We start from the raw sequence: 17,562 nt of genomic DNA, 5'->3' as shown, positions 1-17,562 counted from the left end.
GGGCTATGTATTAGTATATATCAATGACCCATTCCCTTCTCCCAATTCTCAACGACTATGTTCCAATACTTCTCGCGAGAACGAGTTCGGAACGTCTTCCCCCATTTTATCATCACTAGAAACACGGCAGAACAGGCCATCCCAATAAATGCAGCCGAGATAAAACAGTTCTGATAGCCCAGACCATCAACCCATGGCGTAATGCTAAATCAACCCCGTTAGAATTCAATCCGCTTATTCTTTTTTATAAGAAATAACGTACCCATAACCAATGGCGAAAGACATAGTGTTGCGGACCAGAATTACACTGGCCAAGGCATCGCCACTTATCTCTCGATAGCTGTCAACTAGATAGTTCACACTCAGTGTGATACCGGCGGTGTTGGCGATGGCTATCATGAACATGGCGAAGATGAGCCCAAACCAGTGTACGGAATGGGCAGCACCGACTCCCCAGAGCATCAACGATCCAGGGAGAATAAACACGCATGCAATGAATGGCCACAAACGTTGTTCAGCCTCCATGATTCCATTATTGCGTCGAGCGAGTTTGATAGTGAGCCAATCACTAAATCGACCGGTGAAGAGTGATCTGAAGGGTGTTGGCAGTCATACTTGATCTTTATACACTAGAAGGGACCTACCCAGCAATCGTTCCTAGGCAGCATGCGACATAGCTGAGACCAACCATGGCTGAGCTATTGTGGAGTTAGTTATCACCCTGTATTGTTTGAAGCTACTCTTACCTGAAATTGTATGGTGCAGATCCAAGGATGATTGATGCGGTACCATTTAACACATTGAACCAAATTAAATAGGAGCCATATGAGAACCTGTGCCATCAGAATTCGTATCAGAAGAGGTTTCTCATCATATGATAGGATATGTAATCCAGGTACCCAAAGGTAGATCAACATACCCTGCGTAGAAGATGACTGGCCAGCTCAAATAGTACAGTTGCTGCCAAAGTCTCCTAAACATGTTGTTCTTTGGCGGCCTGGGGCCTAAAAGCGCGAGCTTCTGCCAATATGACTTCTTGGTGTAGACCACCCCACATGCTGGTGATGTCGAACGAGGACGTTCAGATGGTGGTAGAGCTTTCTCTTGGCCTCCGTGTTCGGAGCCGGTGGTAGACGACCCGATCGGGGTAGCTGGGTCAATAATCTCAACTTGTTCGCGAACGTAGGTGGTCTCTTCCATGAGGAAGAAAAGGAATACAATAGAAAAGGCACAGAAAATACTGGGCCAGTAAAACACCCATTGCCAGCCTTGGTACTGGGCGATGAATCCGCAAATGACAGGAGCAAAATAGTTGCTACCAGCTAGACAGAAAGCGTAGAGACCCATGTAGGTGCCTCGCTCATGTGTAAAGTACTATCGACTGCATGAGAGGAAATCATCTTCTTCCGTGATGCTGTACTTACCACATCCGTGACAGATATCTCTGGAAGGGCTTCGATCGGGGCCGTAAAGAACCCGGACAGAATGCTTCTAGCAATCCATTGTCCATTGCCGTGCACATAGGGACTTGATTTATGTCAGTAAGTGCAGCCTAGAGTTCGGAAGTTTTGATCTCTTACCCCCACATCAAAGTACCCTATATAGGAGTTAGATATAAGCGCCCTGGTCATGGTACGGCTCGAATTAACTTACAAGGATCCCAGTCAACGAAAGCAAATAAGTCAATCTCTTGCCATATTGCATCGCAAAAGGCTGCCAGAAGAGGAGTCCCCATCCTGCAAACAGAAACAAATACCCAGTCCCTTCATTGAGAGTACCAACAGAAACTCCAGTGCTTTCAGAGAGGGGAACTAACACGGAGTAAACAACAGAACAAGCGATACCAGCAAATATAGTGTATCTTGATGGATCGCATTGATCAGTAAACTGCAGGGAGTCAAGATCAAAGTTGCACTCACACACTGGTGCACACGGTGGATAGAAGCTTCCTTCGAGGCGACCAATTCAGCGGATCATCTGGATCACTGGAAGGGGCAGGAATCAAAACAATGTCAGGATCGCCGCTGTTGAGATGACGTGTTTCAAGGACATGTTCCAAATCCACCAAAGTGACAGTGCCGGGAATGGCGGACCTATCCACGTTCGGGGCCATGGTGTTGAGAGCACCAGCCGAAGGGAAGTGCAATAAATAGAATGTTAATCAGATGAATGATAAACAGATCAATAAAGGATCAAAGTGCTGTAACAGTGCAGCAAGGTGCATCTCACAGAACACGTGAGGTAACATAAGATTAGTTCCAATAGTGTCTGCATCCCATCTGTGCCTTAAGTATCCGGCAGATCACCCAGCGTCCCACAAGATAGTTATCATCTCCGCTTTGCTGTCAATCGTAAGAGGAGGCGAGATGCGATAATCTGTTGATAAGCATGGCTAGCGACACAAGAACGCGAAGAAGGTCGGAAGACTTCCGCCATCCAAGGGATCTCGTCACCTGTTGTCCAGCATTCCTGATAAGATAATGAGATGGAACGTCACATCGCCAGAGAAGCAACCGGTGATAGGCAGCCTTCCCCGCGTGGATGATGGAAACGAGGTGGGTCATTATCTCGAAGCGGCCATCGCCAGTCGACAAAACATTTCCTGTTTCGTCCGGCAAGTGAGGAGAAGAGATAAAGCTAAGCAGGCGAGTTGGTGGGAGATTGGCTGGCGACGGCCAGAACAAGTCAAGGCGGCGGAGATAAGTCCGCCTGTCTGCACTTCTGCTTTTCCCCTTTCTCTCTTCTTTGCGTGGATTTCATTCTCAGTCCGGACTTCATCCCGGTTGAGTTACAACGAATGGTGATGACGATGATCAAACCTAGTGAGCTTATTTCCCCGCACAAACAACCCGTTAACAGTGGATCTGGGCCTCTAATACAGTCATCCCAAGCGGTGCAGTTCAAAGCTAAACGAGTGCTTCATCTGGGATAGGCGAATGCTAACATTCTTTGATAATAGCAGGGATCGAGAATCGCATTCCTAATACTACAAGATTACCCGACATCTGTCGATCAAATTCAAGCTATCGCGAACATCCCATCATAGCCCAATCACTTGAACTGTTCTCCTACCAGCTTCCCACTTCGCTTCCATAATTCCCTTGCGCTTTCCTGTCCCTCAGGGAAGTCAATGTTGGGCAAACTCAGGATTTGGCAGTTGTCCAGGAAGACACCAGGCTGGTCTATATCATCGAGATCAGTACGGTATAAACCAGTGAAGGATATTCCTCACCTTTCAACGCTGGATCCAGAAGCCCCCTAAGAACGGTTGCACTTCCCTGTGACAGAGATTTGGGAGCCTGTTGTAAAAGAAACGGCAAGTCCTCACCCGCTTGGATTGATCATCAGAAAAGGGCCAGCGTACAGGGATGGATATACACACTTTCTTTCTTTTTCTGAAGCCATGAAGCAACCTGCTCTGGAGATACGTATGTCTGCAAGTTTGTTTTGGTGTCTAAATCATCAGCAACTGCAGCTCATCACGGCTAACCATACTCACTTCCTGGGCTCACGGCGACTGCTTCCGTATACCTGCGAGATCTACGCACTGATAAAGACTTAACGAACAAGATATTTGCAAGCATTGACTGAGCATATCCATCTAATGGATGATACGTCGCACCATTCTGCATCTCATCAGCTCCATGCCTAGCCAGCCTCAAGCAACCCCAAAGCTGCACTTACAGAGAAATTGATATCATCAAACTTTGGCGCCGAAGCCTCAGGCCGGATACTACTGCTAACCATAACAACCCTGGCATCGTCCGCCATCGACTCAGAAAGCAAATTGACCAACAGAAAGTGACTGAGATAATTGACCTGGAACTGAGACTCAATCCCATCTGAAGTCAACTCCCACGGCGCCGCCACCAAAGCCGGAAACCCTATAATCCCCCCAATAGGCGCATCGAGCTCTTTAATTACCTGGGCCGCGTGACGCACAGAGGCCAGCTCGGTGAAGTCTGCCTGGATGAAGATTATGTTGACCCGGGGATACCTGTGGCTCATCTCGTTGATGATATGCTGGCTGTCGACCCCGGACTTGCCGATGAAGATTATCTCCGATGCATCGCCTTTCGCAAGGGCATCGCCTGTCACTGTTGATAATTCCCCTGGGCCTAGTGCTGTCATGATAACTGGGTAGGGTTTAAGTATTAGCGTAAAAGACTTCAGAAACAAGCTTTGTGATATATGACCTACATAGCCGCCGCTTCACCCTGTCCGCAAAGGCGTCCACCACATCGACTCCTTTGGTTTCGGCTCCAAAACGGGTGTCCATTTTGTTTTGGTGATCAATTGATGGCTCCGTGCTTGGGTGCTCCTTTTTAAAGCAGTTGAGGAATTTCATTTTGGTCTGTGTATGAAGAGCAGTCCAGTTGGTGTTGAAGGAGAAGGACATGCTCAGTTTCGTCATCATGAGCTTGCCCAAATTACGTATGTCGAGAACCATCCGACACCAAACACAACGAATATGAAAACTTTACTAGGTAGTCGAAGCCATATTAGGCTTAATGAGATGCCAATTCAAGAAATATGTTCAGTACCTGACTAATATTGTACAATCCGTAGAAGACAAACACGACACACAGTTCAATCCAGCAGAATCTGATAGGTAACGAAACTAATCCAATGTGGTGGCTAAACGCAGAATGATCATCAAGAAACCCCGAAAGCAGTGGTATTCGTAGAGCATACAAAGGCCAAATCTGCAGTCGACTCGGTCTCAGCCCGAGCCGCCGGCAACATCATCGTCTTCCGGAAGATCACTGATGACATCCTTCATTATTTGGATAAGTTCATCAATGTCGGGTCGGTCCGAGGGTTCAACCTGCAAACATTTTCGGACAACATCTTTGACTGGTGCACTGATCGACGTTCCGTTGTCTCCAGCTGGGCTGCTTTGGCCGCCACCAGTCTTGCCCTTGCCCTTGGCAGCACCGGACTTTTCATCCGGGAATCGCCAGTCCCCACCGAGAACACACATGCTCAGACTACCACCTGTCTCTTCGCTGCGAGCTTCAAAGGGACTCTTTCCGACCAAACAGGCGTATAGCGTACATCCCAGAGACCAGACATCGACCTTGGTATCAATGATAGATCCGGTCTTGACATCGAAGAGCTCGGGTGCTCGATAAGGCATTGTGCTGTGTTCTGCAGCAGTGTCTTGGACTGCTAAGGCGAGCGATCGGGAGGTGATCGCAATGGGACTGGGGGCGAGTGAACCAAGGTCCATCAAGACAGGACTTTGGCCATCATCATCGATCATGATATTACCTATAGTATCGCGTGTTAGTCACTTTGGAAAGTGTGGAAGTCATTATGCATCGCAGGGAACTCACCAGGCTTGATGTCTCTGTGCGCGTATGGACGCAAACCGCCCTCGTCGACGCCCTCCTGGGTTCTTGTAACTTCATCATCCATCAAAGGCTCATTCTCGGACTCTTTATCGACGCGCTGGCTTGCTCGTCGCTTTGGCTTCCCCATCTGCATGGCCAAATCCGCATCGGCTTGTTCACCCTCCCTTCTAACCGCTTTGGCCTTTCGCGTTGGTCCAGAACCGCTTCTAACACGATAGTGATGCATCGCTTTGAGCGCATTCGCAACGCCCAGCATCAAGACCATCAGCCTCTTCTCAGGAAATCTCGTATGGTTGACAAGGTTGGCATTGATAGCATCTTGGAGATTGCCGCGTTGGTAGTAAGGCAGCAGGATATAAACCGTTTTCGAACCCGCTTCACCACCATCAGAGCGAAATTTCGAGCCCGATTCCGTCGAGACGCAATGATCTATCGAATGGATGATATTGGATTGTGTTGTGAAGAGGTTGTAGGCTTCCACTTCTTTCAGCGCCTGGGAGACGGATTCCTGGCCAAACGGACATCGAATCTTCTTCAAGGCGAACAGCTCCGACGTTGATTTATCTTGGACGAGGTAAACGTAGGAAAAGCCACCCTAGTATAGATCGACAATGTTAGCAACGTCACACTTTGAACCGTCAGTGTCCATCGTGTCAACCCGCTCATACCTCTCCCAAAAGACGTAGCAGTTTGAAGCTACGGCTGTTGATCTTCAGTTGTGGTGCGCTCGGAAAGCAGCACATGCAATCCGTAAAATTGTAAAGAAGATCGAAAAAGTATTGAGCCATGGTTCTTGTGATGATCGAACGTGCACTCGAGTAAAGCCAAAAATTATGCAGGAGACTGCGATTGTACTGTCCGTAATCCGAAGTCGTCGACTGTCCGGCTCCACCGAAGGCGACGGTGTCCGTTACGCTGCAGCTTCCAACGGTGGTGGAGAGATCCGACTGCAGGAGGGCCGTGAGCAGAGACAATGTGGCCTGGAGTTCAAGTAAGGCCGTGGAATGTGCGTAGCAGGGAGAGATTCAAAAACAGCAAGGATAATCTTTGACAGCCAGAGTCAACTGAGTGTCGATTAAGCAATGGAGGTTGTCCAAAATTACGCAGCCAGCGGTGGAGCGGTCGGCATTGGCACACGCCCATGGTTCGTCGATTTGTTTATGCCCCTTTCTTAGGAGCTGAGAGAGACCGCTATATCGACGATGCATGACGACAGGTTCATTGGCCGTGGGTTTATTTCAGAGGTAATACAAATGAGGCCTTGATATCTGCCTCCTTCTCTTGTCTCGTCTTGCAGTCTCTGTTTCTCTTGTGCTGGCTTGGTGTGCCATGTTCTTCTTCGGGCTTCTTCTCTGCCCAACAAATAACAACAGCAGATGAGAGGAAAAAACCCTCCGATCGCTTCTGAACTACTCAACGCCATGAGTCCATGATCACTCGATCATTCCTTTACTCCACCACCCACTCTTTTTCCTCCCGACCCATCCCCTTGTCCAAAGTTCTTCCATCTTTTTGGAGGTCGTCTTACTTCCTACAACGCAGCTTTCTTCGTCCCGCTCAGCTGAATATTTTACTAAACGTGAGGCAGCCGATATCCCGATGGCGCCCCTCGACGACATTCAGGTCGGTGACCTGGTCAATGTCCCCGGGGGCATGCATGGGACCGTGAAATATTTGGGAGGTGTGGCTGGAAAGCCAGGGAAGTTCGCAGGAATAGAATTGGCCACGGAGCATGCCAGAAGAGGGAAGAATAACGGAGACGTGGAGGGCAAGAAATACTTCAACACCTCCGTCCCCGGGTCTGGTATCTTCGTTCCGATGAACAGCAACAAGTACGTGACAAAACGATCCTCTGCCGCATCCACAGTGAGCACGGGTCCTCCGACGCCCTCGCGACCTGTCAACTTCAGCAAATCCGTTGGTCCCGGTACTACCGTTTCCCGACCACGAGTCAGACGCCCGTCCCTACCTCGAGCTGAATCCCCCCGGGCAGTAGCGCCGTCCAAGCTGGGACTGAATGGACTCCGGACAACATCTACGGGATCGAGGACTGGTCCCAGTCCTAATGGCTATCCTCGAAGCCCGATCAAGGCACCGTCTCGGCTATCCGACCGACCACCCTCCCGAGTGAGTGTGGACGATGATTATTCATCGGTGAGAACGTCGGATGCTGGGCGGGGGGTGTCATCGGCAGAGCTGCAGGACTTGAAAGATCAAATAAAGAGTTTGGAGAGACAGCTGCTGGACCGTGACAAGCAACTGGACGAGCAGGCAAGCACATTAGGGGAATTCCAACACACTTTGGAGGAACTGGAGGGATCGGACGCCCTTTCGATCCGCGCGCAACTACGTGAGAAGAATGAAAGGATCGTGCAGTTGACGTCCGAGTTTGATTTACATCGAGCAGATTTCAGGAGCACCCTTGACACATTGGAAATCGCCGCATCTGAAACCGAGCGGGTTTACGAGCAGCGTCTTGAAGAGCTACTGCAACAGAACAAAGAACTGCATGAACGCGGTGAGGATGTTGAAGCCGTAGCCAGGCAGCTCAAACAGCTCGAAGAACTGGTTTCTGAGCTCGAAGAAGGTCTTGAGGATGCAAGAAGAGGAGAAGCCGAAGCAAGAGCAGAAGTTGAGTTCCTACGCGGCGAGGTTGAAAGGACAAAACTTGAACTAAAGAAGGAGCGCGATATGTCCGCTGCGGTTCTGCAGGATGCCCACTCAGGTGTGGACGGACCAGGGCATTCCAAGGAACTCGATCAGAAGGATGACGAGATACGCGGTCTGAAAGCTATCATACATTCCTTAAGTAGAGGAGACCCCAATCTAGCTACGCTTCAAAATGGACTATCTGGCGGTCCTGATCCGGAGCATGTTGCTCATCTGGAACAGCGCATCCAGGAATATGAGGACATTACAGATAATAAATCTTATCGGATCGAGGAGCTCGAGCGTCAGCTCCGACAGATGCAGCTGAATGGACATAGTCGCCATCACAGTTCCACCATTACAGCCTCTCCAGCTAAGCACCACAAGCCCTCGAGTTCGACTGGCAACATCGGAAACCTGCATAGCATTAACCATGCTCATCGTCTGTCTGACCGCACCGTCGTCCCCAATGACTGGCACGATCAGCCTGGCATGGATGACCAACACCATCCTTTCTCTCATCGCCGCGGGGCTTCTGAATCGTCACGCCACCGTCTGGAGACCATGCATGAATCCGAAAGCCCTTCCTCCGATGACGGTAACTCATTGTGGTGCGAGATTTGCGAAGAAGGCGGTCATGATATCTTAAGCTGCACCAACATGTTCGGTGCTGACAATAAGAACAAGGATGTGCACGCCATTGAGGAGCCGCAGAATGAAAGTCATGCAAAGACCACACCTGAAACCTCGGCTGCCCCCACACATTACTCCAGTCTCGAGAGCCACGATGGTCACGATGGTCATGACAGTCATAACAGTAATAGTACTTATGAAGCAAGTTCCGACTCCCATAAGGCTGGCCTGGAAGCACTGAAGGGCATCAGCGGAGTGACTGCGTCCATGTCTCCTGTTGCAGGGAAGGCTTCAGGAGTCGTTGATGAGACGAAGTGGTGTGCTTTATGCGAGAGAGACGGTCATGAGAGCATCGATTGTCCTTTTGATGAGTGATCGGTTTGATGAAGAATTGCGATATGCATTGACCCCTCCGATATTCCATCATTCTTTTTAATGCCTCTCGCCTCTTACGGTTTTCATGGCAATTCTGAATTGGCTCGAATGAGTTCATTCTCTACGGCGGCTTATTTTTTTCTAATATTTAAGGGACTTTACCTGGACATATCTCATGGTCCGATTTTGTCCTTTTCTCCTTTTATCAGCTTTTCCTTGATTCATTCTTTGATCAAATTGTTCATCATTATGTGCCACTAGCGGAACCCTTTTGGGCGTTTGTCGACTACTTGGGTGCGATGATCCTGTGTTAATACTTCTCTCTTTCTTCTTCCCTTCTTTATTTAACCTTCTTCGTCTCGGTCTCTGTTCATTTCAATCTGGCCTTATATTTTCCCTTCTTTCATTGTCTTTTTAGACCCTTTTTCCAAGGCTTACTGTAACCTACACCTGATTTCTCACTCTATACCTTTATACACCATATCCAAATTGATCTACCCTAATCTCAAACATAATATGTACATGATATCTCGAGTCTATTATCTGCTACCGACAAAGGCCTCAGTCAGTCACTATTCTGCAAACCTGGGTGGCTGGACTATTTCCCCTTCTTGATATTTGGTCTCCGCGATCGTTCCGCAGGACTTGCATGTCCGCTTCTCCTCATCGGCTCCAAATTCTTCAACCACGGCCTTCACCTGTGTCCCCAAGTCCGTACAAACAAAATGTTTTTCCCATACAATCCCCCCACACTTCTTACAGTACCACCGCATCTTATCCACTGCACCCTGTGCCCTAGGAACTTCCATCACCACGCCTACTGTGTCCTTGAACCGCACGGGGCAGTGCGGGGTATTCGGCGGCAGAAGGTAGATTGATCCCTCATGGATGGGGATATCCTGAAATTCTGGCGGAGAAACTGAAGTGTCCACTGTTTTAAGGAGCAACGATCCTTTGTATTGGTAAAAGAACTCTGGGGTTGAGTTGATGTGGTAGTCGGTTCGTGCGTTGGGACCTCCAACGATCATGACGGTATGGCCAGCTGTACCCGGGGACGAGGGATGGTATACACAGTAATTGTTTACTGGTGGCTGGAGGAGATGGGAATTGGCCTCGAGCCTAGAAAAATGACAGGTCAATAATCACATTCCGATCTTGCTTGTGCCTGTGAAATCATGTAATCATGCGGGGGAGGGGTAGTTATTGTATGTTGTTATCAGATTTCAGAGAAATGAGTAGTACCATTTAGGGATGTTCAAAGATGGAGGAAGCATCTTGTATCTTGTCCTTTCTGTTATTGCACTCGTGTCTTTTCGTATAAAATATTGTCAATATGTGCCGGAGAACGATCAGCAAAATCAATGATGATATTCAGCTGCGCGGGAAATGGCGGGTCCTTATGACGGAGATAGCTCGGGTTTAAGCCCGCTGTCAGCCAAATGCGGTGGAACGGAAGAACCTGTCTCCGGCAGATTTTCTCTAAATGCTTTTTTTCTATCGGCGAAAGACAACATTTTGAAGGCGTCGCAACGGAGGAAATTTGGACAATTTTCATTCAGCAACTCTTCTCGGACAGTGTCCAGGCCATTCAAAGATGGCGACCACTTCGCAGCCCCCTGTTCGGCTTACCTCCCACAAGAATTTCCCCACTCGTCTGGTCCTCTCTACGTTGACTGGTCGTATGGTGCATATTTCACAAATTCGCTCCTCGTCGCCTACCAATCCCGGTCTTGCTCCTCATGAGATTTCGTTCCTTCGTCTTCTCGAAGCAGTCACCAATGGCTCTCAAATGGAAATTTCGTATACGGGAACAATATGCGTGTATAAGCCAGGTCTTATTACCGGAAGCTCTGCTGGCGCAGGAGCTAGCAGTGGTGGTGTGATTACGCATGAGCTTCCGGCCGGATGTACCCGTGGAGTTAGTTATTTCTTGATTCCTCTATGCCTGTTGGCTCCATTCTCCAAGGCTCCCATGAAGGTTCTTTTCACGGGTCCTGGAGTCATTACCTCGGCCACTCCGACGGGTGACATGTCTGTTGACAGCGTTCGGACTGCTATCCTTCCCCTCTACCAACAATTCGGTATTTTCAACAACATTGAGCTTCGTGTCCTACGGAGGTCCAATCCTGGCCCCAATGGCCGGGGAGGTGGAGGTGAGGTGCAATTGGTCTTCGGCCACCAAGTTCGCCTCCCAAAGACCCTTCACCTGATGAATCCGGGTAGGATAAAGAGGGTTCGTGGTGTGGCATACTCTGTGGGTGTGTCAGGCTCCAACAATGCAAGAATGATTGAAACCGCCCGTGGTATCCTAAACCCCCTTGTTCCTGATACCTACGTTTTCTCCGACGTATCATCCGCCCCGCTGGTGCCTGCTCCCGACAAGAACAACCCCGCAGCGAAGAAGAAGATTGGTCTTGGATTTGGAATGTCCCTCGTTGCAGAATCCTCAACCGGATGCTTGTTTTCTGCCGATGTGACATGCCCCCCTGCAGGAGGCCAAACCCCCGAGGATATCGGGAAGCAGTGCGCCTACCAGCTGCTCGAATCCATCTCCAAGGGAGGATGTGTTGCACCTGCTGCGGCGCCAACAATGCTGGCTTTGATGACGATGGGGTCCGAGGATGTTGGTCGTCTGCAAGTTGGTCGCGAGGTTGTTGCGGACGAGAATATTATTCAATTGGCAAGGGATTTGGTCAAATTTGGTGCCCCAGGATGGGGTCTTCGAGATGCCCCCGGCGACAATGATACAGATGTAATTATCAGTGTGGTGGGACGTGGAATTGGAAATGTGGGACGCAAGGTTGCTTGAGTGCAAGCGCATGATGAGAGCAGGTCTTCTCATGTTTTGGCAAAGCCCCTTTCTTGGCTATTATCGTTTCCCTACTCAGCATTATACTGGGGCTTGGGAATCAACGCGTTTGCAAAGCGAACTGAGGCAGCTTCAATATTGGTGTCGACCCTCAGCGACAGTTGCGTATCTCGATGACATCGGAGTTATTTCGAGAGTCCGCATAATGGTTTGATTTTGTACAGCGTCATCTATGACTCCTAGGTGTTTATGGCCTCGGGAATTGGATCATTGGTGCTTGGAGCCACCAAGTTGTCGGTTCTACAACGGACCCTACGACACGTGGTCGAGATGTGAAACTACGCCGACAGCTGTCTCCCTACACCGCACTCGGAGGAGTTCAGCGGCGCTTTCAACCCATCACGAGCAACAGTTCTCCAGAACACGCTGTATTTCTTTCGCCTTCATCAGATACCCAGCCTTGTCTGAGCCTTGTTTGAGATCTGAAACAAATGTTTTGGAGTGATGTACGATGACTGGGTTGATTTGGCAGTTTGGATTAGGTTTTTGGCTGGTACCCGACGGGCATCACTACAGCTAGCATAATGAGATGTCAACGAACAGGAGAGGATCTTCCATTTGTATATAAAATACCCTGAATACCGAACTCTTTTCTTCCCAGCATTCCGCTTTGTCTTGGATCTTCTTGGTGCAGCACTGCATTGCATATTGCATTGGCCCACACCGCCCTTTTGGCTTTCCTTAGTATATATAGAGTGTGGATCTTCCCCATGTCATCAATGAACCCCTCCCTCACCGAATTGATGTTCAATAATGACTCATAGGGCCTTCGACACTCGCGATGACTGAAGCAAATATATATCCGACCCAAGGAATCCGTCGTCGGTAACGCCCCTACGATTGAAACTATGATAACAGACAGGATGCTTCCCTCCCCGCCAAAAAGGGAAGTTTTTGATCTTCATTCTATAACATGACATATCCAGTCTGATTTAGATCCAATTGGCCAGCAATATCCAACCGAATCACGACACCATTATTCCATTATGGACCTGGGACATTTCGGATCGTACGGACCCGTCGACATCACGGCCTGCGAAACGCTTCGAGTTCGCTATATCATGATGACCAGTCGTGCTTGAAGAGGTAGGTACGAGGGACCGGCTCAGGCATCGCACTGGTCTTATCGAACGATCCGGCGTCGAACGCATCCGAGGAGAAGCCATGAGCGAGGTCTGGAAGGAGCAGCGTCGGCTCCTGCCGTTGCATCAATTCCCAGGACGACTATAAAAGCCAGCGCCGCCCTCCTTTCGCTCGTTTTCGATTTCTCCTCCTACAACTCCCGGGCGGCCATGTATCCAGTCGCCAACTTGATGTTTTCACCTCTCCGGCCTTCCCTCATCCCCTTTCCCCTTCATCATGTATCATAGCAGCTCACTTGTATCACAGATTCCCCTTCCCGTTCCCACGCGCTTCCCACCCCCTCTTCGCTCACATCCCCATCGAGTGGCGTATACCTGCTTCGGTGGGTATACGTTCACTCTGCTAACAGGACACAGATGACGGTCCGACGCCCCCCCGCCATTTGAGCGCCCTATGCTGCACCGCGGGCAGGCCCAGTAAGTGACAGAGCTTGTAAGTACCATCGCGCTTCATGACTTGATTGATAGACGCTAAGGTATCACATACGAAGGCTGGCTAAAGACATGCCCGCACCGCAGCGACCCCTCCGGGATAACTCATGTACGTATACTTCTCACTGATCCTACTGAAAACTATCTACTAACTGGGCTAGGGCTCGTTCCATCACCACCTAGGATTCTCCGCCATTTCCTCCTCCGACGGCCCTGCTGCTCCTTTCCATTTTGACATATCTGACACCGCGGACAAGCCCAGTAACGTGACAGAGCCTGTAAGTTCGCCTGGCCATATATGAATATTTGCTGACAATTTTTGCTACTTGTTTAGGCTGGCTAAAAACAATCGTCTGCACCGTCAGTGGAGTGATAAGCGACTTCGTATACTGTAGGTGCTTTCCATGCTCACTTTGTACTGTATCGTGTGACTGACGGAGTTTCTAGGCCCCATGATAGATGCTTGAGTAGATGTCAAACAGCTGCACCATGCGCTAGCCCAAGCCCAGTAATGCGACAGAGCTTGTAAGTATTCCTGGCCATATATAGATCCTTACTTACCGTTTTTACCACTTTTAGGCTGGCTAAATAGAAGAAAATTCCACGCCCCCCGCAGCAAAGCGACCGTGACGTCCAGTACAGGTAAGTTGATTCTCTCGATTAACGATGGGTTGGTGCTGACAAGATATCAGACTTGCGCCGACTTGCACGACCACACTTACGCGTTCATCTTTGTGCGTTTCATCTTTGTGCGACTTTTATATCTATCAGTCTTTGCAGTGTTCAGGTTTCATGTCCTCAGATTGTGTTGGATTGGAGATACAGTTGGGTTGGTCAAGGCATGGTTAGGGGTCCTGGTGTGTTGGAATTGGTCCTGTTATCTTTGTTTTGTTGTTCGATCAGATTGTCTTTTTGTCATGTTTTCTTGGATAATATCTTCTTGATCATGTCTTGGATAAGATTGCCTGTGGTTTGTATGGTCCTGGTCAAGGTTTTTACCTCAATCGGGGAGGGTTTTCCCTTGGCCTGCTCAACCCGAATGGGGGGACTTGGAGGTGTTTTACTGTCAGTTTGTCGAAGAGGAGTGAAATCTTTTCTTGTAGATAGAAATTACACACCGTCTTCTTCATGTTTGTGTTCGATCAACAACTCGATTGCCTTGATTAAACCCAGTGAGTTGGTTATGGTGTCGAATTAGGTTCCGGCATAGATTTGCACCCCTCAACTCTGCTATGCAAGGACACTACGCAAGGTCCTAGTCAGACGCATGTCTTGAAAGGCAGCGATGCATCCTCTACATAAGGTGGAATCTACATCGGTCAGTTATGCAAATATCTTGAAAACTACATTCATCCAGCAACCAATCACTTGGATCAATACGAGGACTTACTCAGGGGGTGAACACCTTAAACAGCTGCAATGTCGATCTGAAGGGAATCCGAAATTCAGTACGAGAGAAGTCAAAGGCTGAAATACGAGAGATATTATTAACAAGTGGATAGCATTTCTTCAACCCACTTTTCTCTCCAAATCTAAGTCTAAACATCTATAGCAGAAATAAAAAAATGGACAGATGGGACAGAAAGTCAAGTACGAAGGAGTAACAAGACAATAAAAGGAAATGAGACAGGCTATGTGAAACAACATGGTATACCCAAACGCCCAAGATGCCAAGATTGTTGGAGATAAAAAAAAAGGTGGGAGAAGACAGGACGAAGGATAAGAGGTAAAGAAATCCCGAAGCGCTAGTAAGTAGGAACCCGTTAAAACGCCTTGCAAGAGAACAATGAGATCATGCACGGCTAGTTCAAATTTTGTGTCAAAAGGCAAAATGGAAAGAAAAGGATGGAAGCAGCATAAGATAAAAGGAAAAGGCAGCGGACGAAGTATTTTGGGTAGAGACAATGAAAAAGGGGCTTAGAAGAGAACGGATAAGATGGACGGGCGAACGATTGAATCAGTGGTCCGAGACATCCTCGTCTTTACCCGGGTAGACAATGTCCTGTTTAATAACGGCACGGACATGGCTGACCAGGACGAATGCCCACATGCAGACGATGCAAATAGACATGGCCGATCCGACCCCCTGAATACCCGGGCTGTTGAACGAGTTGCCAAGAGTAATAGTTGCAATGGTGAATCCCGTGTTGGGGAAGACCATAGCCCACCAGCTGAGGTGGAAGGCAGTGGGAGGGGAGCGGATGACAGCGATGAGAGCGATGAAGAAGAACCACAAGCTCAGAGCCCAGAGGAAGGAGCCGGCGGCGACTGCCAGAAGCTGCATGATGTGACCATCTTCAACGGCGGTGGACTCGTTGAGCAGCCTAAAGTCATCAGGCAAACCCTGGGTCATGCCAACGAGGGCCAGGGCTGTGAAAGCAGGAGGACCAACGCAGATGAACATTCCCGGTCTGTGTTCACGGTCGGGGAGACCGGATTCCATCAACCGACCAATGTAGTGAGCGTACATCATAAAGCTGATGGAGAAGCCCAGTCCCTGGAAGGTGGTACCGGCGACAATGATGGGGATCGCAGCACGTGCAGGTTGTTGTTCACCAATAACAGAGGCAATGGTGCCGCTGAGCATGACAGGGAACGCAGGAAGGATCCAAGAGGGCATCATGGTCTGCAGACCATACTTGTGAGCACTGAAGACGAAGGAGTATTGGAAGACAGCGGTGGCGAGGGTGCAGACGCAGTAGATCCAGAAGAGCACCTCAAGAGCAATGAGGTAAGATTCTTGAGGTTCATCACCAAAGTAGCGGTGCAGGCCTGTGATGATGGTGGCAACAGAAAGCCAGAAGGTAGGGAAGAAGAGGCCCTCACGCTCATGGCGAAGGGAATCGAGGAAACCGCCGTGGAGGAAGAATCGCATAGCCATCATGGAGCAGACGAGGGCGAAGAAGAGAAGGTTAATGATGTAGACAGCAAAGCCAATCTCCTTCAGACCCTTGAAGGTGTTGGGCTGAGAAGCAATGAGGAGGGCCAATCCACCGGTGCTCATGGTCAGGGTATACCAGGCCCAGGTGAAGTGTCGTAATCTGTCACACATGCCCATTCGAGGGTTCACTCCTTTCTCCGGGTCGTGCTTGAGCATAGAGGCGTCTGACTGTGAAGAACTTGGGGGAGGACCGTGGTTGTCGAACATGATGGTTGTCTTTGGGACCTGGCCCACAAAAGAGGAAGTATAGATAGAGTATAGATAGAGGAAGGAAGAGATGTATGTATTGTTATAACCCAGAAGAAGATGATGATGAAGAATGGATTGGAATGATATTCTGGGTCTCAAGGAAAGTAACTTATATCACAGAGATCAACAGATGAGTCTGTCCAAGCAAAATAGAATTTCAATTGAAACGTTTATCTGAATCAGATTGTCACACAAGTGAGATGAGAAGAGGTGGGATGGATGCAATTGATCCAATTGAAGTCTGTTGGACCAAAAAGTGACAGATTCCGGTGGAACAGGCCATAGATATACTGTCCCCCACATGCTGAAATCATAGGACAGCGCAGTCTTGGGCCGACACTCCCTCATCTCGTCTATCATCAAGCCAAGAATGACGAGAAAAGAATGAGACGCAACTGCGGTTGGACCAGGCGATGCGCCAGAGGCTGAGGAACTCTGATTGACCCAGAAATGGATTGTGGAGCTGCGATGCCCCCATATCGAGACGTGGGAGAGTGATAAGAGGGTAACCCAAGAAACCAAGAAACCGGCTGGTCCATAGTAGGTTCCGGACCTGATGTACATCAGGGGCAATGACAAAGGGGGTGTGTGGGTGGAATAAGGATCCACGGTATCCAGGGTGGAATTCTAGGCAGAGTGGACGTGACGGGTAAAGTCAGTAAACCTTGATGCCTAGTACCAGCGGACCATAGAACACAAAAAAAGAAAAGCGTTCATGATCTTCAAGATAGCGACATTTTGACTTCAAACTGCCAAGCCACAGTGTCGACGGAGCCCATACGTACGCATACGTGAGCGAGATGACAAGGCCGGTGCACAGTTGCTGTTCATCAAACACAGATCCAACCGATGTGTTTATAGAGTATACATGTCACATCCCAACCGATGGAATTTTTAAAAAAAGCAGTACGGAGT

At 49.1% G+C, this 17,562-nt stretch overlaps 4 protein-coding genes across 4 annotated transcripts; 1 reads left to right on the top strand and 3 right to left on the bottom strand.

Annotated features, from left to right (window-relative positions):
• Positions 1 to 20: 20 nt before the first annotated feature.
• Positions 21 to 6,145, bottom strand: ASPWEDRAFT_53677 (putative serine/threonine protein kinase ENV7; the record flags this gene model as incomplete). Its single annotated transcript, XM_040837927.1, has 11 exons — positions 21 to 204; positions 263 to 592; positions 920 to 1,374; positions 1,425 to 1,527; position 1,597; positions 1,650 to 1,795; positions 1,920 to 2,093; positions 3,513 to 3,517; positions 4,745 to 5,274; positions 5,340 to 5,952; positions 6,026 to 6,145. The coding sequence occupies 11 exons, from the start codon at positions 6,143 to 6,145 to the stop codon at positions 21 to 23; spliced, it is 2,661 nt and encodes an 886-aa protein (XP_040685565.1).
• Positions 6,146 to 6,956: 811 nt separating this feature from the next.
• ASPWEDRAFT_53675 (CAP-Gly domain containing linker protein BIK1) lies at positions 6,957 to 11,823 on the top strand (the record flags this gene model as incomplete). Its single annotated transcript, XM_040837926.1, has 5 exons — positions 6,957 to 8,796; positions 8,842 to 8,939; positions 9,657 to 9,866; positions 10,591 to 10,893; positions 10,981 to 11,823. 5 exons carry the CDS (start codon positions 6,957 to 6,959, stop codon positions 11,821 to 11,823), a joined length of 3,294 nt encoding a protein of 1,097 aa, XP_040685564.1.
• Positions 11,824 to 15,414: 3,591 nt separating this feature from the next.
• Positions 15,415 to 16,605, bottom strand: ASPWEDRAFT_116863 (tellurite-resistance/dicarboxylate transporter family protein; the record flags this gene model as incomplete). Its single annotated transcript, XM_040828691.1, has 1 exon — positions 15,415 to 16,605. The coding sequence occupies one exon, from the start codon at positions 16,603 to 16,605 to the stop codon at positions 15,415 to 15,417; it is 1,191 nt and encodes a 396-aa protein (XP_040685563.1).
• An 82-nt stretch (positions 16,606 to 16,687) lies between these two features.
• Positions 16,688 to 17,417, bottom strand: ASPWEDRAFT_641749 (uncharacterized protein). The gene has a single exon (XM_040838721.1). It carries the CDS (start codon positions 17,209 to 17,211, stop codon positions 16,771 to 16,773), a length of 441 nt encoding a protein of 146 aa, XP_040685562.1. The 5' UTR covers positions 17,212 to 17,417; the 3' UTR covers positions 16,688 to 16,770.
• Between the last annotated feature and the right edge of the window lie 145 nt (positions 17,418 to 17,562).

Source organism: Aspergillus wentii, assembly GCF_001890725.1.
Source record: "Aspergillus wentii DTO 134E9 unplaced genomic scaffold ASPWEscaffold_7, whole genome shotgun sequence".
In the NCBI taxonomy this organism is placed as follows: Eukaryota; Fungi; Ascomycota; class Eurotiomycetes; order Eurotiales; family Aspergillaceae; genus Aspergillus; species Aspergillus wentii.
This window is presented reverse-complemented; position numbering and strand designations above follow the sequence as displayed.